The 27,207-nt window shown below is 41.2% G+C and overlaps 2 protein-coding genes and 1 long non-coding RNA gene across 3 annotated transcripts; all 3 read left to right on the top strand.

The window, feature by feature from the left end:
* The first annotated feature begins 582 nt into the window (after window positions 1-582).
* LOC306781325 (proliferation-associated protein 2G4-like) lies at window positions 583-5,585 on the top strand. Its single transcript, XM_079274128.1, has 13 exons — window positions 583-788; window positions 2,038-2,166; window positions 2,247-2,352; window positions 2,461-2,530; window positions 2,681-2,773; window positions 2,865-2,928; window positions 3,035-3,113; window positions 3,198-3,276; window positions 3,366-3,499; window positions 3,623-3,717; window positions 4,256-4,383; window positions 4,528-4,581; window positions 4,668-5,585. The coding sequence occupies exons 1-13, from the start codon at window positions 701-703 to the stop codon at window positions 4,725-4,727; spliced, it is 1,179 nt and encodes a 392-aa protein (XP_079130254.1). The 5' UTR covers window positions 583-700; the 3' UTR covers window positions 4,728-5,585.
* A 1,494-nt stretch (window positions 5,586-7,079) lies between these two features.
* LOC306781359 lies at window positions 7,080-7,910 on the top strand. Its single transcript, XR_013772204.1, has 4 exons — window positions 7,080-7,111; window positions 7,198-7,231; window positions 7,476-7,498; window positions 7,593-7,910. It is a non-coding gene; the product is annotated as an uncharacterized lncRNA (long non-coding RNA).
* A 3,570-nt stretch (window positions 7,911-11,480) lies between these two features.
* On the top strand, window positions 11,481-26,954 carry esyt1a (extended synaptotagmin-like protein 1a). Its single transcript, XM_079272900.1, has 31 exons — window positions 11,481-12,019; window positions 12,965-13,006; window positions 14,440-14,574; window positions 14,814-14,887; window positions 15,024-15,096; window positions 15,183-15,272; window positions 15,353-15,408; window positions 16,912-17,032; window positions 17,252-17,428; window positions 17,966-18,048; window positions 18,222-18,270; window positions 18,558-18,647; window positions 19,767-19,862; window positions 19,951-20,022; window positions 20,099-20,185; window positions 20,455-20,604; window positions 21,164-21,346; window positions 21,433-21,609; window positions 21,697-21,779; window positions 21,901-21,949; window positions 22,039-22,128; window positions 23,098-23,193; window positions 23,449-23,520; window positions 23,616-23,702; window positions 23,839-23,985; window positions 24,803-24,930; window positions 25,100-25,192; window positions 25,298-25,429; window positions 25,509-25,614; window positions 25,738-25,787; window positions 25,913-26,954. Exons 1-31 carry the CDS (start codon window positions 11,693-11,695, stop codon window positions 25,938-25,940), a joined length of 3,243 nt encoding a protein of 1,080 aa, XP_079129026.1. The 5' UTR covers window positions 11,481-11,692; the 3' UTR covers window positions 25,941-26,954.
* Window positions 26,955-27,207: the final 253 nt, after the last annotated feature.

A 27,207-nucleotide genomic window follows, 5' to 3' on the forward strand; every position in this document is an offset into this window, starting at 1 on the left:
GAAGTGACAAATTTACTGCTGCTTGTTTCCGTTTTTGTTCAAATTCAGTTTTGGCATGGGCTAATGGCTTTACCACCAGTTATTGTGTATTAGTTAGAAGGATTTAACAAGCCCTTTTGAAATGTCCTGACATGAAAGATGCACTAATGCACTTATCACAACACAGTAATGTGAACTCTATGAACTTTACAAACAGTTGGTTCGTTTCGTAGGCTATAATCTATGTTTCCATAAATGTCCAATCTTTCCCATTTTTATTATTTCTAATTTCTCCTTAACAGCGTCTCTGAAACATCCACTTACTGTCCTCTTTATTTAACCGACCAGTTATGTTGGTTTCTGCAAGCCTTGATATAAATTGTTCCCCCATAAATATAGCCTAACAGCTGTATATCAGCGTCAGCTATTTTGTTGACTGTTAATACACGTCCATGGTCTCATTTTAAAAGCTGATGATATCATTTATGATGTTAACCGAGCCTTTTTCGGATGTGATTTTCAAAGCACCAAGCTAGGCCGTGAACTATCTTGACTGCAGAGCGTGTCTTTGGCAGCAGGGCGGGATCTAGAGCTCGTACTAGGCTGCTTACTGAAGTCGGGCGGGCCGATGCGGAGAGCAGCGTGGTCCATCCTGTGACTGACTGTGACACCCGCCGGGGGAAAGAAAAGTTACTCTTGAGTTCGCGGACACACTGCCAACATGTCAGGAGATGACGATACGCAGGAGCAGACCATCGCCGATGACTTGGTGGTCACCAAGTATAAGATGGGGGCCGAGATTGCAAATCGTAAGTGAAATGCAGCGTGAACCGTTTTGACTTAACGGTCCACACGTATCAGGCTCCGTGTGAGGCTAGCTAACCGTGTCAGCTAGCTAGTCGTACCCAGGCAGCAGCTGTGCCATGTGCCGCTGCAGTGCCAACGGTACAGCGTGGTAGTAAGCGGGAATTTGTGGAAAATCAATTAAACGTAACGCTCGCTATATGTTTAGGTCGAGCTTTTCTTAACAGTTGCACATATTTGTCTGACGAGGCGTTTGCTGTCACATTAGCCCAGTTAGCTAAGCAGCCCAGTTAGCTAAGCAGCTATGTGGCAGAGCTAGCTACCTTACTAGCTAGCGTTAGCTAGCTGCTAACGTAACAGATAACAATGACAAGTACAAAACTGAATGGCGATACTGAGTTGTTCCAAACAGGCCTGCGTAATCGAGTGTCCTATATTTAAATACGAAATTACAGGCTATTAAGTCGAGACCACTCAAATTGTTATGCAAGATACTACAGATCTGGTTGATTTAAATAGTGTCATTTTACGTTTACGTTACTGTAGTAAGCTGCTAGTGAAAACCCCAATACTTGTGTTTATTTAACTTTAACAGTCACACACACAATTTTAAGTCACCAACATGAAATCGTGAACTTTACATGCTGTTTGTTGTTGAAGCAGGTCTATAATGCAATAACGTTTTATTATTTTCAAGGCCACGTGCACACAACGTCATTAGTGTGATGTCATAATTCAAATTTTTGCATGTAAATCCACTGTAAATTTAATTAAAAGCATCAAAAGTTTGTTATTTCAGAATTTATTAATTCCTAAAAACAATTATAAACATGTTTACTTCCTGTCAGCATGTGCCAACAGTGCACGCCTTCACACTCTGGTTTCACTCACTCACTCACACCTGTCAGTAGCCCTGTTTAACCACAGTCTTTATGTTGGCCATGTTTCATCTGCCAGTGTGCTGACTGAACAGCTGACTTTGCTGCCACATAAAGTTTAATTTCACATATATTCAAATCCTTCAAACTCAAAATTACTACTACAGTTAATCTGAAATTAACTCATTTTAGTGTACATTTCTCACTATTTTCTGACATGTTAATGAACCAATGATTAATTGACTGACCCAGTTAATAATCAACATCGTCATTGATAATAAAACATAAGTTGTTAGTTGCAGCCTGGCACTGTAAACACTATTATTAACCAATCATTTTAACCACATCATGGCTCATTGTATTTCTTGTCTGGCAGAGGCTCTGAAGACGGTGGTTGTGGCAGCTATGCCTGGAGTTTCTGTGCTCAGCCTGTGTCAAAAGGGAGATGCCTTCATCATGGCAGAAACTGGGAAAATCTTCAAGAAGGAAAAGGACATGAAGAAAGGTACGCCTTTTGTTGCATCTCGTCAATCACCATCACCGCCTCTGACTCGGCAGTCCCTCATTGTGTCTCTTCTTTCGCAGGTATTGCTTTTCCTACTTGTGTGTCAGTTAACAACTGTGTGTGCCATCACTCCCCTCTGAAGAGCGATGCTGATGTCATGCTGAAGGATGGGGACCTTGTCAAAATGTAAGCTGCCGAATGTATACATGTACAATTATCGTATAGATATATTTTAAATTATAACTATTTTATTTGCAGTTCATACTTTTTTTTCCCCCTGTTCTGTGTTCACAGTGATCTGGGTGTGCACGTTGATGGCTTCATCTCAAATGTGGCTCACAGCTTAGTTGTTGGAGTGACCAAGGTATGTCATCACTCAGCTCATTGGTTTATTCACAAGAGCCATGATTTGTAATATAATTTACTTGGTTACTGGTCGTCATACCATTAACAGCTAGTGATAGTTTGGTATTTCAGGTCTTGTAACTCTATCCGTCCTCTTGTGTTTCTTCAGGACAACCCGCTGACCGGACGGAAGGCTGACGTTATCAAAGCAGCTCACCTCTGTGCTGAGGCTGCTCTGCGTCTTGTCAAGCCAGGAAATCAGGTGAAACTCTCCCACCATGACCAAATGAAATGAGCGATGCCATCACTGTACACGCCTCGTCTAATAAATATCATTCGGTCTCTTCCATCAGAACTCACAGGTCACAGAAGCCTGGAACAAGATTGCAAAGTCATTCAAGTGCTCCCCTATTGAAGGTTTGTGAACAATCTGCCCCTTCAAGATTGAGGGTTTACAATGGGATACATTTGCTAGATATGATTTGACACGCATTGACTCTGCTTATTCTTTCAATGTGTGCAGGCATGCTTTCCCATCAGCTCAAACAACACGTGATCGATGGCGAGAAAACCATCATCCAAAACCCATCGGACCAGCAAAAGTGAGTTCACTCAGCCAGTGCTTCCTGTCACTGACCCGATGAGTGTTTAAACCAGTGGATGATGATGTCGCTTTGTTTTTGTAGGAAGGACCATGAGAAGGCTGAGTTTGAGGTCCATGAAGTATATGCAGTGGATGTGCTTATCAGCACTGGAGAGGGCAAGGTGAGAGGAACTTTGGTTCAAATTTGATTGTGCCGCTTAAGATGTAATAACGGCCGGCAACGTATTTATAACAATGTTTTGCAATTCAGGCAAAGGATGGAGGTCAGAGGACCACCGTTTACAAACGAGACCCCAACAAGGTGTACGGCTTAAAGATGAAGACATCTCGCACATTCTTCAGTGAGATGGAGAGGCGCTTCGATACAATGCCTTTCACTCTGAGGTAGCATCTTTAAACTTCAGAGCAAATGTTTTACTCTTTAAAAAATATATGTATTTTATCTTCAGTAAAATATTGTTCCAGGTTTCACCATCTCATTTTTCTTTTCTCTGTTTATGTCCTCAGAGCGTTTGAGGATGAAGGCAAGGCCAGGTTAGGCGTGGTCGAGTGTGCCAAACATGAGCTGCTGCAGCCATTCAATGTGCTGCATGAGAAAGAGAGTGAGTGGCGCAATGAGGGACGTGATTAAGGGCTTTATTGACCATGACAAATCTTGTAGGTTTGTTCATATGTGAACAAAATGCAGCGAGGTCAGAAAGTTTCTGAGCTGTTGGAAGACTTCACAGACTTGAATGTGTAGAAAATGTAGGTCGTACTGGTAAAATGATTTGTTATTGGGCCTCTGGGATTTACGTGCCGCTAAGCCTTCTGCCTGTCCCGGCCGCTAATGGACCAGAGGAGACATGCCATGGTTGTCAATCAACAAGGAAAAGGACAGGAAAACTGCGTTATGGTCCAGTGCAGTCTTTTTATATAGAGCTTCATAAAGAGAAAGCATATGTTGAAAATAATCGACGTATGCCTCTTGTACTGTGCAGTTCTAAGGGAAGTCTGAATAATTAGTTTCTACCATGTGTTTGAGTCAGTCGATTAACAGCGTTCTGGTGTCCACTCTTCGTTTTGCTCTGTGAACTGAACCATTGAATGTCCTCATACGTGTCACTGTTTAATGCAACTTTCAACCTCCTCTGTGTCCAGGTGAAGTTGTTGCCCAGTTTAAGTTCACCGTGTTGCTCATGGCCAACGGACCACTGCGAATCACAAACAGCCTCTTTGAGCCAGAACTCTACAAGTCTGAGCTTGAAGTAGAGGACGCAGAGCTGAAGGTAACGTGTGTTTGATGGATGGGGGGGGTTTAGACTAATGGGGTCACTATAGCATTCTGTTAGCAAACTAGGTGTTTTCAAAGCCATTATGTGTTGTGAGGTTATGAAAGTCACTTTTGTCGACTTTGTTTTTGTCATTACAAGGCTTTGCTTCAAAGCTCAGCCAGCCGTAAGACTCAGAAGAAGAAGAAAAAGAAGGTGAGCTAGAGGGCAGTGTGCTTTTTCTTTTTTTAAATGTTTATAAATAGATTTTTTTCTAATTTCAATCATTTCTGTTTTTAAAGGCCTCAAAGACGGTTGAGACTGCAACCGGACAGGCAATGGAGACTGAAGCTGCAGAATAAATTCCTCTGACATCCGACGACCCAAAGAACAGACGCCACGAATCCTTCTGTCCCAGCTGTCTGAGGCTCTTGCGGACGTAGCCGCTGTGAATGCCTCTGAATCTAAATTATGTTATTCTGGGATGATGCTGCTCCTAAATTGTTGTCACTCTACCTATAATACACACACACACACGTGTACATCGCTAGTAAATCTCATTACCCTTGAGACCGTCGTCTTCTCTTAACAGTGGACAACAATTCTGCTGCAGAAAGGTAATTAAAACCATTTGTTTGACCATGAGCCTTCGTCCCTGAAAGATATGGAAAATATGAGTTGGACAGAGCGGCCCAGGATGATGAATGCACAGTATTGTGTCAGCGTAATTGTGTGGCATAAAGGTAACTTTCTTGACGACATAAACCTGAAGCCACGCCTTTTTGAAATGAGTTTTAACTTATCATGGTCAGAAATGTGTAACACCCGTCTTGAACCCTCAAGTTGCAAGCATGACGTCGGTCATTACTGTTGAATTCAGCATATTTAATGCATTTATACAGCTCTCGCTTAGGTCGGTATGCTAGTACATTGTGTACACTTTTAGGAACCTACTGTATTTTACTCGGCTAACAATTTCTAAAACTGACAATTTTAAGACCAAGTTGAGTAATTTAAATGGCAAAAAAAAAAAATTCTCAGTTGTGGATGGCCTAACTCCTGCCACGGGTTCAGCATCCAGTCTTCTGGTGCCACCATCGAGTCTGACAGTCTGTGTTTACATAAGAGTTCCATACCTGTGAGATATATGGATGCTTTTGTAAAACAAATCCCAGTTTCAGAGACTATTTTTGGAAACATTAAAAAGCCACCTGACATCATTTGTGTTTTTTTTTTTTTTTTAACTGATTTCAATTGATTGTTCTGAGTTTAAGTGTTTTTCATAGCTTTGAACAGTAATTAATCACCCAACCAAGTAAAATTCCATGCTTTGATTTATATTTGACGACTGATACATCTTTGAAAACTATTTAAACTCTAGTCTAGAATGTAGCATTTACAAGCTAAATCAGAAACACCAGCCACCAACAGTTGAACAAGCGTTAACGAAATGCTGACTTCTTTTTAACAAACAATTGTTCAATAAATAATGATTTTAGAAATACTGAGGGAATTTTTAGATATGTATTCACATTTTATCTAACTGTTTACTTCTGTAAATTGTATTTCCCATCATGAAAGTCTAAATGCAGTTTCAAAACCTTTACTGCTGCCAGGAATATCATTTTTGGGGCAGAATTCAGAAGCAATAATCACTTAACCCATAAGGACCTACACATGTCAGACATTTAAATATCCTGGAAAGTTCCTTATACAGTTTTATCCTTGGTTTTAAATACCTAAAGTGACATCTATGGAACATCCTGGTGAGGTCATTTGAGTTAATCTGTGTACCAATGACATCACTTCCAAAATGGCTGCCTGGCTGGTCAGCACATTTGGCAGAACTAACTCATTTCAAAAAGCTTGTTTTTGTTGCTAAAGGTAAGTTTCAAAACATTTAACAATTCTAATAATTTGATAACATGTCCTACATTACATCTAAACGGTTCTGACCATGTTTATCAAACTAATTTATGTCTAAAAAGTTATGAAAATATCGTGACAGATATGTCACATCAGGCTTTTAAACATAACTGCTCAGAAAAACCAATGTGACATTTGTCACAATAAGAAAATAGTAATGAGCTACTCAATTGATCTGATTCAATTATTGTTAATTAATATTTTCTTTTGTTGAATTCAAAAGACATTCAAACAAAAGAAATGTCAAAATGATTAAATTATTAATCAAATGAATTATGAATGATCTCTACGCTAACAACCACTGTGACATATATGTCACATTTCAGATATTTGGCACTAGATGGTAGTATTTAGAAAATATTTTCAGAAATGTGTTCCATGTCCATTTATATCCCCTATAATTTTAAAATGGGTGTGGGTTGTTATGGGTTAAGTTAGTCTATACAATACTGGAAAGGGCTTGTAAAATACCAACCACTCGTATGTTTTTACAGTTCCCCCAGGTCAAAAACAAATGCACACTTTAAATATACATGTAAAAATACGAAGGGCATACTATCAATCTTTACTGTGTCACCAATCACATAACAAGTATGCTTATAATTCTCTTCTTGAATATGATCTGTTTATTTAAAGGACCAGACAGATCTGCTGCATATGCACATAAAAAGCACGTATTTTCTATATACGCTAAATTGACATTCTAGAAAACTGCATTTCCCATATTTGCGACAGTCCAGTGAAAGTGACGTAAAAATCCCTATAAAACTAGCGTCGCCACGTTATGACGTTCTTCACGGAGACGATTCTTTCACTGTCGGTAAGTCACAACTTTCGGTGTAAGAATCCAAGTTAATCGTCTTGTTTTTGAGTCAATCGAACTAATCTTTGACATTTTCCTTGCAGTTTTCAGCCCCCTCTTCTCGACATGAGAGCTAAGGTTTGTGTTGTATGTTTGTTTGCTCAAGTAATCGTTGTTCCTAGTGGCACTAACGTTTGCTAGCTAGCTAGCTAGCTTGAGCATGACTACGGGCCAGCAAAGCACGTGGTGCATTAGCTGTCATCTTTACAATTTGTTTATACGCCATTTATTTGCAGATTTGGGAACAGTTTAGTACATTTGTGCATTTAGACTTGCAGGAATTAAATGAGGAGACAATTAACGTTTTACTTATCTTTTGCAGTGGCGAAAGAAGCGCATGCGCAGGTAAGAATGCGTGCCTCATGTTTTTCACGCATGTGTATCAAGTCTGTTTTGAGAGATTTCCGGCTGACTGCCTCTTTGTATTGTCTTGTTATAGACTGAAGCGTAAAAGGAGGAAGATGAGGCAGAGGTCCAAGTAGACCTTCCTCTCCGCCATGGCTGTGACAGCACGTGTTGCCTACAACCAGACCGGTGAGGCTGGCTCAAGATCCAGGACTCTCCCGGTGTCAAGTCTGTCAGTGGAGCCCATATCAACGTGAGGCAGCAGAGCTGCAGTGACTGACTTGTGTTGGAGAGCTGATTCAAGGCCTGCTGGATGACAGGCTTTTCCTCGGACATTCTGGACTTTGTTGTTAGTTCCTTAACTTTTGCCCTTTTTTTGTTTAAACTGTGATTAAAGGTTTTGGTTTCTAAATAGTTTGCAGAACTTGTTTGTGCTTAAAATACTTGATTTACCTGCTTAGGTTTTAGAGTTCTGGTTTTGTGCATGCAGTTCCTCATGATTATGGATGACTATGCAACTTTACTTCAACGGAGCCATGACTAATGTTATTAGTTACACCTCTGGTTTTTGCTCATGGTTCATGCTTACTGTAAAATACTTGCTGTACAGTTACCTGATTAAGTGACCGTTTTAACTTTAGAGAGTAACTGACCAAAATATTCAGAACCTATAATTAATTCTACAATGGTGTAATGAATGGCATCTGCATTGTGGTGTTATGAACTTATGCTGGCAGGATTCAAAGATCTGGTGTCTTAGTACCGACCTTAACTAAGTGGAGTATGTGGGATCCCAAATAAATGTAACTTAAGAGGCATCAACCAAACACCGTTCAGTGGAAGCAGAATATTGAGTATTAATATGCATGGTGGAAACCGCTGGTTACTTTTACAGACTCATTTAAAATAAAGCACTCAACCTGAGACAAAACTGTCCAGTTAACCGCGTACATATCTTTAATCTGGCATGGTCTTGCTTTTCAAAGCATACTTTCTACATGCATGTCAAAAGTAATGATCTTACCTTCAAACGGCCTCTGCCAAGTTTGCAATTGCAGATGTAGTTCATGCTCAAAATACAGAAATGCCCAGAAAACATGTTGACTTACCCCCATAAACGGACTTAAAACGACTCACTAAATCCCACCTTTTTTGGAAACATGGCATTCTATGCAGTTTTTATCAATCGCTATGGCACATTTTTTTGAAACTGTCTTAAAACTGTACAAGCTCATTTGTCACAACTGTTTCATGGGATGTCACAACTCTATTGCATTTCTGCAAAAGGTTTTTACTGCCCCAAAACATTTAATTCATCCTTCAAAACCTAGTTATTGTGCCATTAAATTGGTTGAGGGGCATGGGCCCCTGCTGAGCTGAGGGAGGGGTACCTGGTGGTCTGGAGCTGCTGGATGGGGTCATGAGGGATGGGGTCAGGACTCCCATTGTTTTTCAAAGCAACAGTACAAACTCATAAGAAATGTGATAATGAAGCATAAAAAGTATTGATTACAGGACTGCTGAATATTACGTGAAAACTCAAGTAAACAATTACACATTTATACACAGTGGTGTATAAAGTACCCAAAAGCCATACTTGAGTAAAGATACCTTACTGGAAAATGACTCCAGTAAAAGTCACCTGTTAGAATACTACTTGAGTAAAAGTCTTAAAGTATCTGATATTTATTGTACTTAAGTATCAAAAGTAATTTTCTGATATTAAATGTACTTAAGTATTGAAAGTAAAAGTACAAGTAAATGCTGTTAATAAAAAAGGCGTACTCGAGGTGAGGACGTACCAAGGATTTGTACAGGTGGAGAAATGATGTTTGATCCAAGGACTGGAACGTGTGTTTGATTGCTCCTAATTATTAACCAATGATTTAACTTGCAAGCTAGGACCACTGATTCGCCAAACCTGCTTGCTTGCAGTCTCTGTTCCACCACAGTCCCCGACGCTGCTCTCATGATTCATTTTGTTTCTAAAGATAGATTTGATTTTGTAGCGAGTAACGAAGGTTTCAGGGGAAATGTACAAGTATCAGTTTTGTTTGCAAAATGTAGTGAAGTAAAAGTAAAAGTCAACAGAAATATGAATAGTAAAGTACAGATATCCAAAAAAATGACTTCAGTACAGTAACGAAGTATTTGTACTTCGTTACTGTACACCACTGTTTATATATTATAACACAAAAACAAGTGTCAAGTTGGAACTTGTCCATTCAATTAACAGCTTTTCTTGCTGCCCTATATTTCCATCCTTGACTATGAATCCATGTAATAAATTATTGGCAATGCCAAACTGACAGCTGACATCAGGAGGTCCAGTTTAAACTTTGACCTGTATGAAATGACTTGGTGGAGATAATTTCAACATCACAAATAAGATCCTGTGACCACTTCTCCTTCTGCAGACCAAAACAGCAAGGCATGCTTCATTACTGGGACGCAATGATGAGGTTGTTTATTGAAATTAACTTGTTATTCATGACTGACAGCCTTGGTGAACATGTGCACAAATGGTGGTTACATTTGCATTGTTTGGACTTTAAAGCATATTTGGTGATTGGTACAGATTGATACCAGTGAAGCATGATGTTACAGAAATTAGTAATCTGTAAACATTAGACCATATTCTCCAACAAATACAACATTTAACAGATGGCACAAAAGATCAACAATGACTGGGTTGCCATCATTATATATCTTGAAAATATATACAGTATCTCAGTTGTAAACAATGCTCCTGTTAGATTTGGGAGGAAAAAAAACTCCTCTTGTGCCAGAAAGAAGGTGCTATTTTCTTTCTTGCAAGAAAACATCAATATATTTTTTATGGACACAGCAAATCACATGTAAACCAGAGAGACAAAACAGTCATCAGGAATCAGTTTTATGAGGTTTATAAAGCAACAAACCCGGCATGTGACAAGCCACCACAATCTGTGGTCAACATGTTGCACTGAACTTGTATGACTTCTTTACAACGCCTTTATATATCCTTTATGTAGCCTATATCATTATTGTATTGCACATCCCATGAACATATTGTACTTAAGCTCTAAATCTCATTGACAACTCTTATTGACTTGAATTTTCAAATATATCTACGGTCCATTTGTGTTGCTTTTAGGCCATTTCCTGAGATTAGCCAATATGAAACATGGTTATTGCTGCTGGACTGACTGCATGAATGTGTCTTCATGCATCTGCTGACAAAACAAATCAGCAGACCTCGTCACCCTCTCAGCAAACAGCTGTAATTGGCTGTATCCAGGCAACCAGGGAGCCTGGTCTGTTTTAGTCGCCAAGCATAAATCAGGCTATTAGAGAGAAACGAGTAAAACCACCACCCAAACTCACCCCAATGACACATAAGAAGGGATAACGTGAATTAATCTGCTTTTAGCTGGTGAGTAAACATTGCGTTGACATTTAGCGCACATCCTGGTGGTGTGACGACTCTGCCGCTCGGCTGTATAAATTGTTAATAACGGGAGCAATAATCTACTCCAACTCGATAAAAGCTGCAAAGCTATAGGCCGACACCTTTCTGTCAATGAACCTGTTGGCGCTGTCACGCTCGGCTGTAAACGCTGCTGCAGTGGAGATGAGCGCTTGCGCATGCAGCAAGATTTCATCCGGTTATGTAAAAAAAGATAACGGGTTAAGCAGCCAGTGCATTAAAGCAGTACTTTGGGCGTAGTGGTTACTTTGGTCTACGCGGTGATGATAATGTTACTCTGAATAAAACGTGCCCTTGGGTGTCTTCACATCAAATAAACATTCGTTCACTTTGGTCCTAATACGCTCCGCCCGCACGAGCCGCTGCATGACGCTCCGAGTTAATTCTAGGGTTTAGGTTTCTACTGGATTTCACGTGAAGGAGGGCTTGAAGAAGAGCCCGCCCTCACGGGTCTTGGGCGCAGCTTGCCCTGCTCTGTGAGAGAAGCTCCACACGTAAATCAATTTCGGGACAGTCAGTTTAGCGCCCTGCGGAACTGAGGGGGAGCGCAGCGGAGAGAAGCTGCGATCATGATTTAACCGATCGAAGCCCGCAGTTCATCGTTGATTCCTCCATGGGTTCTATGTTAACACGGTGGTAGGTATTCAGTGGCGCTTGCCACTCAGTCGTAGAAGCATCGAAAGCTGAAGGCCAGGTCGAGTCGGAGAAGTCAAACTGATCTTGCGATGCCACCGGCGGATGCAGAGCCGGGCATGAGCGGAGGCACAACCATCGCAGCCCCGGCCTTACCGAGCCAGCCCCCAGGTGAACGCGCATTGAGTGTGCTGTGGTCGTTTGCAAAATGCCTGGGTGCTCTTCTACCTGTGTACCTGGCCGGGTATTATGGCTTCAGCATCAGTGTAGTCCTCTTCGCTCTGATGATCTACATGGGCTGGAAACACAGTCGACTGGAGAAAGTGACGAGGCTCAACTTTTCCATGTACCTCCAGGAGAACGAGAGAGCGTTCACCACCGAGAAGGCTTTCAGAACCAAAAGGGATTTACCTCCCTGGGTAAGCACCGAATCACCGCCTGCCGGTCATTCTGTTTGTATCACCTGCCACATCTGACAGACTGACTCGACTTTGCGTCACTGTGATAGGCTCTTACATGTATGTTACTCACAGGTACCTGCTGTTTATTCAGAAGCTCCAGGCTCATTCACATATTGCTTCCTTACAACTCATACGTGTACGACTGTCCTTTTTGTTCACAGTATTTTCCTCCTGGCTACATCTTTAAGCATTCTTAATGTGCAGTGCCTGAGTAATTAGTCTGAACTGCTGCCAGGAATGTGGATTTAAATGTCAGACGTGGTGTTCTAGTGGGAAGTTGGAAAGAATGACACTATAGCATTGAGTAGAACTTGCACTTTGTAGACGGGGAAATGAATGTATATACTGAAAACAGATATGTATCTATAGGATAGATTCTCTGTGTGTTTCCTCTTCCTGTTTCACTGGTATTGACCTTATCTGGCTCCAAAAACATGATGACTCATGAACATACTTCAGGGCAGAGCAGGGGCAGTGACCAAGACCACCATATCTGGATAGAGAGCAAAAGAGAAACCGTGTGTGTGTGTGTGTGTGTGTGTGTGTGTTTAGGGACGGATATGCCTAATCTTGAGATCACATATCTCTGTGGTTTGTAACGGCTGATATGCATGTTTATTTCCTGAATAATGTCGAATTACTCTAAGTTGTGTTGGCCTGTGTTCTCTCTCTTTTAAGTCAAATAAGTAAACATATACATTACATGTTTTACAGATAGAAGATAGATTATAGGTAGAAAGCTGGAGGAATTGTGTAATAAAGCACAAATACTGCTTTGTAAATAAACTCATCTTCTGTAAAAGTAACATCTCAAGTATTTAAACTACTCTGCTCAGAGATAGGTCATTTCACACTGCCGTGTTGTGTTTGAGTTCATGCCTGACCAATATTACTTGTCCACAGGTCGACTTTCCAGATGTGGAAAAAGTGGAGTGGCTAAATAAGGTATGCTTTAATTCAGATGTTGCATATTTTAGACATTAGGAGCTTATTAAGAATCATCTGTTTCAACATGCTTGTATGCCGACTGCTCCGCTTCATTCAGCTGAACTCTTCAACAACAATGATTTCAAGATGAAGGGTTTGCGTTTCACTTGAGTAACTCCCACAGTGGAGGGACAATGCATAAAGTTGAATTTGAAGACAAAGAACACTTGTGTGGACTTTAAGTGACCCGGCTCCCGTTGCAGCCTCTCCATTGGAGCAGATCATCTCCCGCTGTAATTAAGATGCAGAGAGAGTGGCTCAGGTCATATCACGGAACTCTCTGTCTCTGTCAGTACAGTAACCTCGCATCAGCACAGGGCAAGTGTGGATGTGAATACTAATCATACAAACCGCCTCTCTGCAGGAAAATAATGTCATGAACACAGTGACAGAAGCCCGGATTGTAGGATGGCTATTTGCTGAACGTATCTTTCAACAAACCCACCTCTTTCCTCCAGGCTTCCTGTCATGTGATCCAGCTGCTCACGCTTACCCTCTTTACTTGCAGCCGTGAACAAACATCAAAATGTTACCACCTTTTATTACATTTTACAACTTGTAGAAATGGAAATACAAGGAGCTAGTGTCAGGTGATCTCTAATGCATCTGAATTGCTCTTTAATAGAATGCATCGTTCCTAAGTGAATGTCTATAACCGTATCATAAATAATATAGGACACTCTTCTGTAGGCGTGGCCTGGCCGCATCACCAGTCTCACGGGGGCTTTGGAGGTCAGAGGATCAGTAAACAGTAGCTGACGGGACTTTGCACCAAGCACTTACACCTCGCGCTGAAATGCTGCAGCTAACACCAGTGTGAGGCTGCAGAGTGACGGATACACTGAGTCAATTCATCACACGGAATTACACGTTTGCTCTTTCAGGAAATGATGGACTTCAGTATTATGTTCTCCAAAATAACTGGGGTGCACTTGATTGAATCATTTCATAACCCTCATGCTTATGCTCTGTCCTCTGTCAGATGTTTTTTTATTTGCTTCTCTGAAAAGCATTTAAACTACAAGTCAAACAGTCTGTGGTCATGGCTTTGCTTTGTGACCGGGGGGTGTGTGTGTGTCTACACGTGTTCATGGTTCTTTGTTATTTGCTCTCCTGTTTTGGTAAATCGTTTCTTATTCACATGATACCATTGTGCTATGACTGAGCATTTGCACAAAAAGATAAATGAATTGTTATTGACATAATTACATTACAACGGATGCAAAAATGAACTTGTATTTATCATTGCTTTATACTATTCTATGTATCTTATATAACACAACTGTAGGCGAGCTTGTTAAAGACCTTTGCCACTTCTTGCAGGATGTAAAGGCTTCTTTACGTTATTGTTCTGCCAAGACAAGAGCAATAATGAATGTGCTGTCATGTAGATCCTGCAGCAGGCTTGGCCCTTTATAGGCCAGTATCTGGAGAAGTTGCTGTTGGAAACCATTGCTCCTGCCATCCGTGCCTCCAGCATTCATCTGCAGACTCTCAGCTTCACCAAGGTCAACATAGGAGACAAGGTATCGGAGTGGTCGGTCATAAAAGCAGCAATTTACTGTATTAAATGTTCTATTACCAAGCAAAGACAGTCGAACACAGAATGTTAATGTGGGTAATATGTAACTCTGGTGATGGCAGTGCTGGTGTTACTACCGATGACTTCATCACAGCAAATGATCCTTTTCATGTGCATCTTTGCTAACGTTAAGTCTATATCCGTCTTATGTGCTTTGTGTAATGCCAGCTGTTGTGTTCACAGGCTTTGAAGGTGGTTGGTGTAAAAGCTCACACAGAACATGATAAGCGACAAGTTATGTTGGATTTGCACCTGAGGTAATCTTTCACAACTTCTGTTTTTGCTTGTGTGTAAGCACTTCATCAATCAAGTCACACACTGAAATAAGAGTGTGAAGTGTCCTACACTGGGGAAGGGCTGGTCTTGTAAACATGTGTGCTTTTCTACTTGCAGCTACGCCGGTGATGTTGAGATCAACGTAGAAATTAAGAAGTACTTTTGCAAAGCCGGAGTGAAAGGAGTCCAGGTATAAGAATTCATATTCAGATATTCTTTCAGAATAGTTAAGTGTCCTGAAAAACACCCAGTCAGCATTACATTTTCTCTCTGTAGCTCCATGGGAAGCTGCGCGTAATCCTCGAGCCTCTGATCGGAGACGTCCCATTGGTTGGAGCCATCACAATGTTCTTCATCCGCAGGCCTGTGAGTTTAACACCAGTGAACCACGTCTAATTGCACACACTGTCTGTATTTATATGTCTTTACTTTCATCTGTGTCATAGAAACTGGACATCAACTGGACCGGGCTGACCAATCTGTTAGATATCCCAGGGCTCAAGTGAGTTCATATGACAGAGCTCTGTGTCAATGTCTTTTAGGGTGCGGCCCCATTGGTCTGTTGTGGTGTTTGTTTTTAATTGTTTTTTTTAAAGAGGAGTGCCTGTTTGTTGAGTAGGGCTGATGACGTTTTGACATGCAGGAAAGGGGGCTGCGATTTTTGGAATTGACGGATACATTTCAGAGAATTTATGATTTATTTAGCTACAAGAATCAATAAGGGTTTTCTGTTGGATGATGGATCTGAGTGTTCACATCCTTAAAGGGTATGTGTGGCGATATGCTACATTTTTTCTTATCAACAAATCATGGGAAAGGACTAAAAACCAACAAATAATTGATCCCACTGAGGAGTCACAGCCTGACGTAGTTTATTCCTGTACGCCACAGAGATAATTTGTTGAGCTACTTTTGAAAACACATAAAAGAGTCACGCTGTTGCGCTGGGGAACATGCTCCTTCATGAACAGGGGCACTGTAGTTTATTTTGTAGTTTAACGTTACCTGGAGGCCATCGATGTTCTCTGCATACTTGGAAGGGGAGGGGTGAGCATTCAGTTGGTTGCAATCTGCAACCTCACAGATGCCACTAAATCCTACACACTGGACCTTTAAATACTTAATAGAACATCAAATACGTATTAATCCGCATCAGAATATAGTCCCCAACAAATCCAATATTTAGTCTTGTTCATGTAACATTTGCTAAAAACTACATTGCCCAGCTGTTTTAGAGAATTACTTGGACTTAATTCTTAAAATAAAGTATATATTTGTGATCTCTTTGTAAGAAATGTCTTTAGTAGAAGTGAATGGTCTCTGGGGTGAGTACCACAGACAAGGCAGAGAAGTTGAAATGCAGACAGAGTCACACTTTGTTGGTTTTGTTCTTTTTATGGTGTTTGTTGATAATAAGAAACATATTGATCCATGCCAGCCTCATCCTTTAAGTTTAACTTATGCCATATTGGTGTTCTTGTGATTATTCAGTGTGTATATTACGACTCCATGCATTCATATGGAGGTAGTTATTGGGACCCATTATGTAAGGTCAGCAAACAATGTAGAATCAGCTACAGTAAAATGAACTGTACTATTAAAATATAATGTGATGGTCTGATAAATGGGAACGATCTATTTAACATTCTTATTCAGTGCAATCGTCTGGTGGCTTATTCTACACTGTGTGTTACAATCTTATATAATGTACTAAAATTAAAGCATTATCAGATGTGTACATTTGTTGCTGACACATCAGTTCCCTCTGGCGATGCTTTCAATGACAGTTTGTCATCATTTTTACAATATTAGACGACATTAGCCAACGTGATTTCACAGAAAACTGTCCTCACCTTTAGCCACTGGGAGTGTCCTGTTGGTTCTGTTGCTGAGAACATGGATTTCATGTTATTTATGCATGTTGGTATTGTCAGCAGTAGTTCATAGTCTGTTTGTCTGTGTGTCCCTCCCCTTTGTCCCCAACATCATTTGCATTCATTTACAGTGCCATATCGGACACTATGATAATGGATGCAATAGCCTCCCACCTGGTGCTCCCCAACCGTCTAACTATTCCCCTGGTGGCCGACCTGCACGTTGCGCAGCTCCGCTCCCCTCTCCCACGGGTAACTGTCTCAATTATGAATGACCTGGAGAAACATTGACCCACACAGACTGAAACTGCCTCAGCATATAAGCTGCAAGCAAACACATGAACGTCATGAAGTCATACAGCAAATTCACACTGTGAAGAAAAAAAACACGGACCCATGTTTTGTGCGGAAGCGAGTTGACTCACACTTTCTTTGTGCATGTGTTTTCCTGCATGTGTGTGTACATGCTAGGGAGTTGTGCGTATCCACCTGCTGGAGGCTGAGGACCTGACTGCCAAGGACACAGTCATTAAGGGCTTAATCGACGGGAAGTCCGACCCGTATGCCGTTCTGCGTGTGGGCACCCAGATCTTTACCTCCCATCACGTGGACAGCAACCTGAACCCACAGTGGAGGGAGATGTATGAGGTGAGAGTGAAGAAAATGTTTCCAAAATTGAGCCAAAAGAATTAGCTATATGGCTTTGCCTTGATATTCAAGTGCTGCAATCCCCACCAGCTTGTGTTCTGAAAGATAGAGCTTGCTGTTGGTGTCCTTGCTTCATAGGAATTGCACAGAGATATAATGTCGTAAATATGTCGGAGATAAACAGTTTTGAGGGTATTTTATCTGTTTCTTTGGTAGCAGGAAGTTCCTGTGTGTCTGAGATAAGCTGCTCTTGCAAAAAACGCTTGCTCAGGGACACATTTATCTGTTTTTCGTGGCTTTTGAAATTTGAGCAACTGAATTACATGTTAAATTATTAACGTCTACGCAGTACAAACCTGAATTGGTCTTGGCATTGTGATTCTGTTTGCATGTCCTTGTGTTATTGTGCCATGTGTGGCTGTATCTATATTTGTATATTTGTTGTGTGTTCTGTGTATTTGTCCATTTATGTGTGTGTGTGTGTGTGTGTGTGTGTGTGTGTGTGTGTGTGTGTGTGTGTGTGTGTGTGTGTGTCAGGTGATTGTCCATGAAGTACCTGGTCAGGAGTTGGAAGTGGAAGTTTTTGACAAAGACCCAGACCAGGATGACTTCCTGGGGAGGTAGCTTACTCATTCTCATCCATTTACTCTGTCTCGATGTGCTTCTCATGTCATTGTCATCTCTGCTTATCGCCACGTTGGGCCATGATTCTGTCGAGATTTAAACGCCTTAGTCTTTTTGATTCATGGCTTCATTGATCCTCTCTATCTCTCTTCATCTGTCTCTTTCTCAGGGTGAAGGTGGATCTTGATATTGTAAAGAAGGCCAGAGTTGTGGATGATGTAAGTATTAATACTAATGTCAGATAAGATGCAGTGTTTCACCATTACATTTATTAAATGCTTCTCCCTCAGATCATATAATAATTAGCAAGCACACGAATGCAGTTATTATAAAGTCCCACTCTGGAAAACATCGTTGTGACATTGCAGTCATCCTGTTAGCATGTGTTATTGCAGACACCATGTGCCTCCTCGTGATCTGCTCTGATCTCACCATCTTCTATCCTGCCATCCAGGCTCAAAGACAACAAATGTGTGTTTCATGAGCCCTCTGTTTTTGTAAACAGTGGTTTAATCTGAGAGACGTCCCATCTGGCAGCGTTCACCTCCGGCTGGAGTGGCTCTCTCTGCTGTCCTCTGCCGACAGACTGAGCGAGGTGAGTCTTCGCTACAGCACAGCTTACTAAATCTTTTTTTGGCCAATTAGGGGCAGGCCTTCGGGCGGTGACGTGGACAAAATTCACACATTGATAAGTATCAGAGCTGTATTTTTATTCTGGTCATGGGCTTAATAATAGTAGATGTGTAGATTTCAACCAGTGGCGCTGCAAGCAAATCTGTGTTTCTATACCAGAAAACCCCAAGTATGAAGTGTGGCAATGGTTCTGACATTATACTCTTTCGTCACCACAACAGATGCCTTGCAAATTCAGCAAACACATTTCCCCTTAACTCTCTAAAAAAGTAGTAATTTTCCGAACTGAAATTGTTTTGCCATGTGCATACACTGCATTTAATAGAACTATGCACAAGCCATGTTTTAGCTTAGTCATTTAAAAATGGGCAGCAGTTGACTTGCGAGCATAGTTTGGCCACCGACGGTATAGAGAGACAGGAAACATGGGAAGAGACAGAAATAAAGTTACCTGTCTAGATTTTAACCGGGAAGATTGCAGTTAAATGCTACAACATCTTAAACCACTCAACCACCAGGTCACCCTGTAACCTAATATATAACTAAGTGCCAAAAAAACTCAAACACATAAAATCCCACAATTTAAAGTTATTATGATTTAACTTGTTTATTCAAACTTGACTGGAAAAACTGGAAAAGATTCCTTGTCAAGCCACTCGTGTAAAAGAGCGATAACAATGAGTTACGGATTGAAAACATAAAATATATCAAAGGTCAGAGTTAAACAAGAAGTTTAGATTAAAATCCCTGATATAGAATCACATAAACGATTACCGGTACATAGTTTTATGTGAGCCTGCAGGGTTGGGTTTACATACTGTTACCATGTGTTTTATGTATTGTAATATGCTTTGTGTATTTTTACCTCAGGGACAATAAACACTTTGAAATCTAAATAAATCTTTTAAGATAAATAAGATGCCAAACAGTCAATCAACAACACAATCTTCATCATCAACTTGTTATTGATAGCATGAAAGTAGTAAAATTGTCGGTGGCCTCTGGATGGGTGTTGGGCTTTTAGGGTCTCAGATCATTTTCCGCACATGTTATTTGCTTCTGTTCATTGTTCTTCTACCAGGTGATCCAGAAGAACCAGAACTTGTCCACTAAGACGGCTGACCCTCCATCTGCCGCCATCCTAGCCATCTATCTGGATCAAGCTCACGCACTGCCCGTAAGACTATCATTATTCAGGACCCTCTCACGTCGTGTGCGTTCCATTTTCATCTGTTACCCACGTTGATGTATTTAATATGTTGTAGATGAGGAAAGGCAATAAGGACCCAAGCCCAATGGCACAGATTTCCATTCAGGATGCAACTAAAGAGAGCAAGGTAAGGATACAATTTTAACCTTTTCTTAGTACATTGATCCAAACGCATTATTGATGTTTTCCGCTCTCTTCTGCAGACTTGCTACGGAACCAACAGCCCTGTGTGGGAGGATGCCTTCACCTTCTTTATTCAGGATCCTTGCAAACAAGATATCGACATTCAAGTAAGTCATTGTAGTAAGTAGTATAGTATTGATTGAACACACTAATCAAGCTAGCTGCAAAGATTTTACAGAAATTACTCCAAAGATGCCAAGGTAATTAGGACACATAGTACTTTATTGATTTCTTCTCTGGTTTTAATACTTTTTTCTCTCTTATATTCTGCTATTTCTGTAAGTAGAAATGTTTAACCTATTCATTTCCCTTTTCTCTTCATGATGTTTGCCTTTGTCCTAACTCCACATCTTCTGTTTCTGTGTCTTTGACTCAGGTGAAAGATGATGACCGTGCTCTGTCCCTGGGCAGTCTGAGCATCCCTCTGACCCGTCTTCTGGCAACCCCTGAACTCACCATGGACCAGTGGTTCCAGCTGGAGAATTCTGGCTCTGCAAGCCGCATTTACGTCAAAGTTGTGCTTCGGGTTGGTGTTCCACACATAGACTTAAACTCTTTTTTTCTGCTCACTTACACGTGTCGGTGTAGTTCGTAAGTAAAATGGGATTCAAGCTGTTTTTGGCAAGAATCAACCCGGCTGAATTGTCTGTGTGGAAAGACTTTAAAATCCCACCAGCTCCCAAAGGACGGCTTTGGTCTCAGGAAGCTAACATCAAACACAAGCTTCATGATTACACCCACAACCCTTCAAACTGAGAACTCAAATTGAAACCAGATTTGACCATAGCTGTGTGTGTCTTCTATCTGTTGAAATCAGATCCTGTTTATACATAACACCCTGAGATCAAAAAACGTGAGATACTGGAGCGGTTATAAAGTCCTCTAACAACTCGTGCATACTGAACTTAACCCTACTACACACAAAAAATGACAGTAAACAATCTACATGTCTTCTTTCTGCCTCATCTCTCTGTCCTTGTGGGAACACTCTGCCCTTGTAAATACAAAAACAGAGAAAGAGAAACATGCATCTAATTTAGTGCTTGGCAGTTGCTCACCATGATCTGTTATTTGCTTCCTGCTAGGTTTTGTGGCTAAATGACGATGCCACTCCGACGACTCCGTCCCCTCGGCCTTCGGCCCCTGGGCCTGGGATGGGTCAGGGGGGAATCACATCAGAACTGAACCCCATGGGGCCCGGCGGGTTAGCTAAACCCCAATCAACACGACCACAGCAGACCACGCCTGACCCAGAGTTTGCAACTGAGGTAAAAACAGTTCCCTAGAGTCAAACAGCAGCAGGGACCATGCAACCTCACAACACGCACTACAGTAGCTTGTCCTGCCCTCACAGGGAGTGCTGCGTATCCATCTGGTGGAGGCCCAAAACCTGATAGCGAAGGACAACTTCATGGGGGGCATGGTGAAGGGGAAGAGCGACCCCTACGTCAAGATCCGTGTCGCTGGTATCACCTTCCGCAGCCACACCATCAAAGAGAACCTCAATCCCGTCTGGAATGAACTCTATGAGGTATTGCCTTTGGTTAATGCTCTTCTACTCATCTGATTCAATTATTAGGTTTCAGCTTCGATTTCATTTGAATCTTCTATGGTTTAGGTGATTTTGACCCAGCTTCCTGGTCAGGAGATCCAGTTTGAGTTGTTTGACAAGGACATCGATCAGGATGACTTCCTCGGAAGGTGCGCCCTGACGTTACAAATAAAACGCTGACAGCATTTCTTTCTACAGAGCTGTTATGACTGAAGGAAAATATTAAAATGAAAAGGGGGACAAAGTATTGATTGAGTGCTGTCTTTGCAGGTTCAAACTCAACCTGCGAGAAATCATCAGCGCACAATTCTTCGACACGGTGTGTGACACATAGTGAACAGATCATTTACCAAATAATATTTGTATTTATAGCCTAACCTGGAAATTTGCGTGTCGCTCTTGTTACAGTGGTACACTCTAAATGATGTGAAGTCAGGCCGAGTTCACCTGGTGCTGGAGTGGCTGCCCAGAGTCGCTGACCTTCCCAGGCTGGAGCAGGTAACGTGTTTGCTCTTTTTATTTTATTTCATATTCTCTTTTTATTTTGGTATACAGTACCTTGGCAAAATAAAAATGATGTAGTACTGTAGTTGTAGTAAAACTAGGAAGCCTTGACTGTGCATACCTTTTTTGAAACAACGATAAAAGAGTACAATAACGCATTGAGTAATAATAAATAATACAAAATGAAATATGTGCAAATAATTTAACAAAATAAGATAAAGATACAGGTGAAAATAAGGTGCATAAATAAAGCTACATTTTCAAGGTAGAACCAGAACCGTGGCTGTGCACCTTGTTAAACAAAATTGACATTAGACAAATTATGACCAGACAGGTTTAATTATTATTAGACAGGTTTAATATACAGGATCCAACATTCACATATTCTTACAAACTGATCGTGTTGCAGTCTTAGGGAGAAAGTTGTTCTTTCCATCATAAATCAGTTTAAGGTGTTTCTTCTGCCATTTTATAGTGATGACCTTTTTTAATGCAGCACTTACTGTATTTACCAAATTGACACATTTTTCTGAAGGCAGGTCCCCCAAACAAATGTAAAACATATATTCAGATGTTTTTCTAGTTAAATGCAAACTGTAAAAGAGTTGTTTGTTGCTCTAATAGTTCCCCCTGTCCCGTTGATCTCTTTGTAGTGCACATGCAATATCAGAGATAAGGGACACATTTTGTGGTTTCTGTGAGAAAAAGAAAATGCATTTAAAAAGTCCAGCCAAATTGCAAAGTCTGGGTTAACCAAATCATCTGAAGTTACAATCCTTTTCGTGTGAAATTGTTTCCAAGCTGAGCAGCTGCAGAGATACTTTGCATGTCGGTTTGTTTCTGTCTGAATCTCAACTGCAGAATAAGATACTGACTTGATTTGTCCTACTCAACTTGGGTATCCACCATAAGTCTCATTAAAATGCAAAGTCTCTGAGTGACATGATTTCCCACTTCCTACAGATCTTGCAGTATCAGTCACAGCAGTCGTACCACAACAAGGTTGTGCCATCATCCGCTGTGCTGTTTGTGTATGTGGAGCGTGCCCATGGCCTTCCGGTGAGATCATATCTATGAGTCCTTGGGGCTCTATTTGTTGTTTATTGGGGCTGTGTTTTTACTTGCCCTAAAGAGTGCAGAAGTACAAGTAGTTGCTTTTAGTGCCAGTATTTTGCATAAAACACTGTAGTGTCCCAATACAGCTGCATTCTCATTTATACATGAAATACCTTGTGATGTAATGTGTGTTTTAAATGCTGTAGATGCTGTTGATTACAGTGTTTGCATTACAATGTTCTTTGAGTGTAATTTCAGTTGAAGAAGAGTGGGAAGGAGCCGAAAGTCGGGGCTGAGATTATTCTCAAAGGCGTTTCACACAAAACCAAGGTAGGACCGTGACGTTTGAGATGAGCTTCTGAATGCCACAGACGAGAAGTGCCGCTTGAAAAGTCTGAACATTCTGCTGTGCCTTCTTTCCTTAGATCTGTGAGCGTTCCACTTCCCCTCGATGGGACGAAGCCTTTCATTTTCTGGTTCGGGACCCCAGAGATGAAACACTCACAGTGAAGGTGAGAGTCATAAAAACAGCAGCTGTATTTACACTTGTTGTCTGAACTATGTAGCTGCAAAGCAGAAAAAAAATAATTTCATAATAATTTTATAAAAGGCGGTCTGAAAAGTGTTTGTGTCTGTTTGTATCTGTAGCTCTCCCACTGCTGGGGCCAGGCCCTTGGGTCCTTCACACTTCCTCTCAGAGAGGTGCTGTTTGAGCCGGGCCTGGTGCTCGACCGCTGGCTCAACCTGGATGGAGCACTGCCAGAAAGCCAGATACTACTGAGGGCCACGCTCAAGGTACGAACAATATATCCTTCTTATTGTCTCTACACTACTGCCGTATGTGACCAAGCGAGCAATGCCTTGATTGTTATTATCTCTGTACTGTATCACTTACATTTCCCGGTGTAGAACTAATATTGCAATATACTGAATACTTTACTGATGGTCCAACATCAGATTTTCAGCATTTCTTACTGAATATCACGTGCTGAAAGATAGCAGATATCCCCCACAATGCCTCTGCTCGTGTCAATACTGGTATAAGAAAATGTCGATATACTTGAGTTTTGCAATGTGACGTTTTGTGATACGGTATCTATTCTCAAAAACACAGTATTGATTTGTTGGTAATGTCGTATGTTAAAGGGATTGTGATAAATGCAAATGCAGATCCCACTGTTCTGATTGCACAAAAAAAATGCCCAGCGCGGACAAACCAAACACTAGCTCTAGATAGGGACAGTCGCGTTTTTGCGTTTTTGCGTCGGACACCATAGTTCTCCTACAGAGACACACGGGAGAAGTTTCAGTTGGTTGTTGTCTGCATCCTCACCACTAGATGCTTCTGAATCCTACTCACTGGACTTCTAACACCAAAAAGACACAACCACCATACATATACAGATACTCACAAGGTGTCCATCAATCACAGGGAAAGAGAAAGTCATCCTGGGAAATGTAGGAGATCACAGCCATATATATCCCTGTACCAGTATCTGATTCTTCCTGCATAGCTAGTCTGTAAAATGTAGTCCTGAGTCAGACATGAGTTCAATGATTATTATTCAGCAGCAGCAATGTCTTGCTTAGCTGTGATCCGTGTGTCCTGCAGGTCTTGGACACTCAGCTAGCGGTGTGCCGTAAGGCTCCAGGGGACGCAGGTAGTGACGGCGGAGTAGAGGAAGCCATTCCCAGATGGGTGCCTTCCCATCTCGACCTCAGACAGAGAAGTGGATTCATGTGAGTCACGCATAGCAGCATCGATGCCACATGGTAGTCCCTGCCTCCGCTGTGAACATTGCAGTTATCAGGGTTGCCTCGGTGTCTTCCATTTCATTTGTATTTTGTCCTAAATATTCAAAGACATCATTGTGTAAACAATCACATTTTCTACTCTGTGTGTCTTTAGGGCTGATAACCCAAACTCAGCAGGCCAGGTGAAGCTTACCGCCGGCTACTCCATCGAGGAGAGCAGGCTTTTCATCACCATTCACTCTTGCAGGTCTCTCTCTCTATATGACACATGTCACCTCTTTGTCGTCACCTTTTTGACCTGGAGCACTCTGTACCAACACGTGTTGTGAATGTGATCACTGTTAACCCACAGAGCGCTGGCAGCCTGCTCCAAGGACGGTGCAGACCCTTATGTTTCCTTCATCCTGCTGCCTGACAAGAAGGCTACCACCAAGAGGAGGACTGCCACCAAGAAGAGAGACCTCAACCCAGAGTTCAACGAGAGGTACGATAAACAAATGAATCACTTGTGACAGTGAAGAAGTGAAACTTGTTCGTTGACTTCTCTCTCTCTCTTTGTGTAGGTTTGACTTTGACTTCTCTCTGGAGGAGTCCACACAGAGAAGACTGGACCTGTCTGTGAAGAACAGCGTCTCCTTCATGAGCAGAGAGAGGGAGCTTATCGGCAAGGTATATATCATCTTCTGGAATGAAGTTCGTCATCATCACATACATTCCCCGGTGTGGACGTAGTTATCATGTGAGACTTGTAAATGTGAGACATCATCTTTTGCTTCTCCTTGTTGCCCTCAGTTGCAGCTGGACCTGGACCAAATCGACCTCAAGACTGGTGTCCCACAATGGTAATCATTTAAACAGCTAAAGAACAATATTATATATAATAGAGCTGTATCAGCAATTGTATGTTCGTGTATTACTTTCTTCAAGATTATTCACACAACTAATTGTATCCTTTCTGTTTTCCCAGGTACGATTTGGTAGCAGAGACCAACTAGAAGACTCAACGGTTGGTCTTCCGTCCTATTTTGTGTTCGGTGTTGCTTCTGTGATCTGTGATTTGTGTGTTTGTATATTCAGCTTAAATGAGCATTTCCACCATCACTGAAGAAAAAAATGAAGACATATCTTCTCCACAAAAACACAGTTCATCAGTATTTATGAAACTTTACATGTTGCTTATCATCCGTAAAGTGTTAACTGTGGTGAATTCATGCTGTCTTGGACGGATTCTTCAGTAGAATATTTTGGCTGAATAGATATTTGATAATAATGCAACTATGTTGCACAACCTACCGAGTTTATATGTGTTCAAAAGCATGTCTCAGTCCTCTTTGAATTGTATTCACAAAAGGGCTTATGCTGTGGTCAATATCTTAAGGTAAGATATGTTTATGGAGTTACAGCATCCAACACAACTGAGAGAATTTCCTTAGAATTTAATTTTTTACGACTTTCAAATAATTCCCGATGTTACTTTGTTTGTATATGTTTGTAGTATTGCCTTAAGTATTCCAAAGCTGTGCACAATTTGTCAGTGTTTATGAATTACGTTCCAAATGAAGTTGTATATGTTTTAGCCAGAGCTCTATTCACGTTGTTTTAATAAATCAAAGTAGTATGAACCTGTACCCTCATATTTACCACTGCAAACAGAGGTATGATACTGTAAGCAGAGTCTGAATCACTGTGCTTTTATGATAAGAAAACTTTGTAGATACTGAAAACACATCGCTGGTGTACTTACACCCATGCCTTTTTGTGTTTGTACGTGTTGGTAGCGCTAAATGCAACAGGCTGAAGCTGTCAGCCATGTTTAGACTTCAAGCAAAAACAGTTAGGACCTTATGAGAAGCAAGCTAACGTTGTACACCAGCAGTGGGACAAAGGCTTGGGCACTGATTTGTGGTGATGGAAAGAAAATAGTGTTTTAAGAACTGAAGAAGAAAACTGCTGAGCTTTGACATTATTTGAACATATCATCCTGTATCTGCTGAAGTTGTTGATTAAAATTTGCACTCTCATGAATCAAATCAGGTTTGTGACCTTATTTTTGTGTGCTGTTTCTTTTTCAACTAAATTCTAAAACATTATTTTTTTGTGTTGATGAAATATCATATGTGGCCACCACGTGGCGACAATGTGCTGACAAACCCTCACCTTTCCGTCCAGTTGTATTTGGGATCACTGCCTGCAGATGTGAGGGTGGGGGAACAGAAATAAAGCGATTGACAGGTCCTTTGACCAACAGGAGCGCCGCCTCCT

Source organism: Melanostigma gelatinosum (genome assembly GCF_949748355.1).
Source record: "Melanostigma gelatinosum genome assembly, chromosome: 8".
Classification (NCBI taxonomy): Eukaryota; Metazoa; Chordata; class Actinopteri; order Perciformes; family Zoarcidae; genus Melanostigma; species Melanostigma gelatinosum.

Bases quoted from the DNA above. Each gene is read 5' to 3' on its own strand.
- LOC306781325 (XM_079274128.1), top strand. From the start codon at position 701: ATGTCAGGAGATGACGATACGCAGGAGCAGACCATCGCCGATGACTTG. The intron at 789-2,037 runs GTAAGTGAAATG...CTTGTCTGGCAG, and splicing joins GGGGGCCGAGATTGCAAATC to AGGCTCTGAAGACGGTGGTT. The intron at 2,531-2,680 runs GTATGTCATCAC...GTGTTTCTTCAG, and splicing joins TAGTTGTTGGAGTGACCAAG to GACAACCCGCTGACCGGACG.
- esyt1a (XM_079272900.1), top strand. From the start codon at position 11,693: ATGCCACCGGCGGATGCAGAGCCGGGCATGAGCGGAGGCACAACCATC. The intron at 18,648-19,766 runs GTGAGTCTTCGC...TTCTTCTACCAG, and splicing joins CTGCCGACAGACTGAGCGAG to GTGATCCAGAAGAACCAGAA. The intron at 23,986-24,802 runs GTACGAACAATA...TGTGTCCTGCAG, and splicing joins TACTGAGGGCCACGCTCAAG to GTCTTGGACACTCAGCTAGC.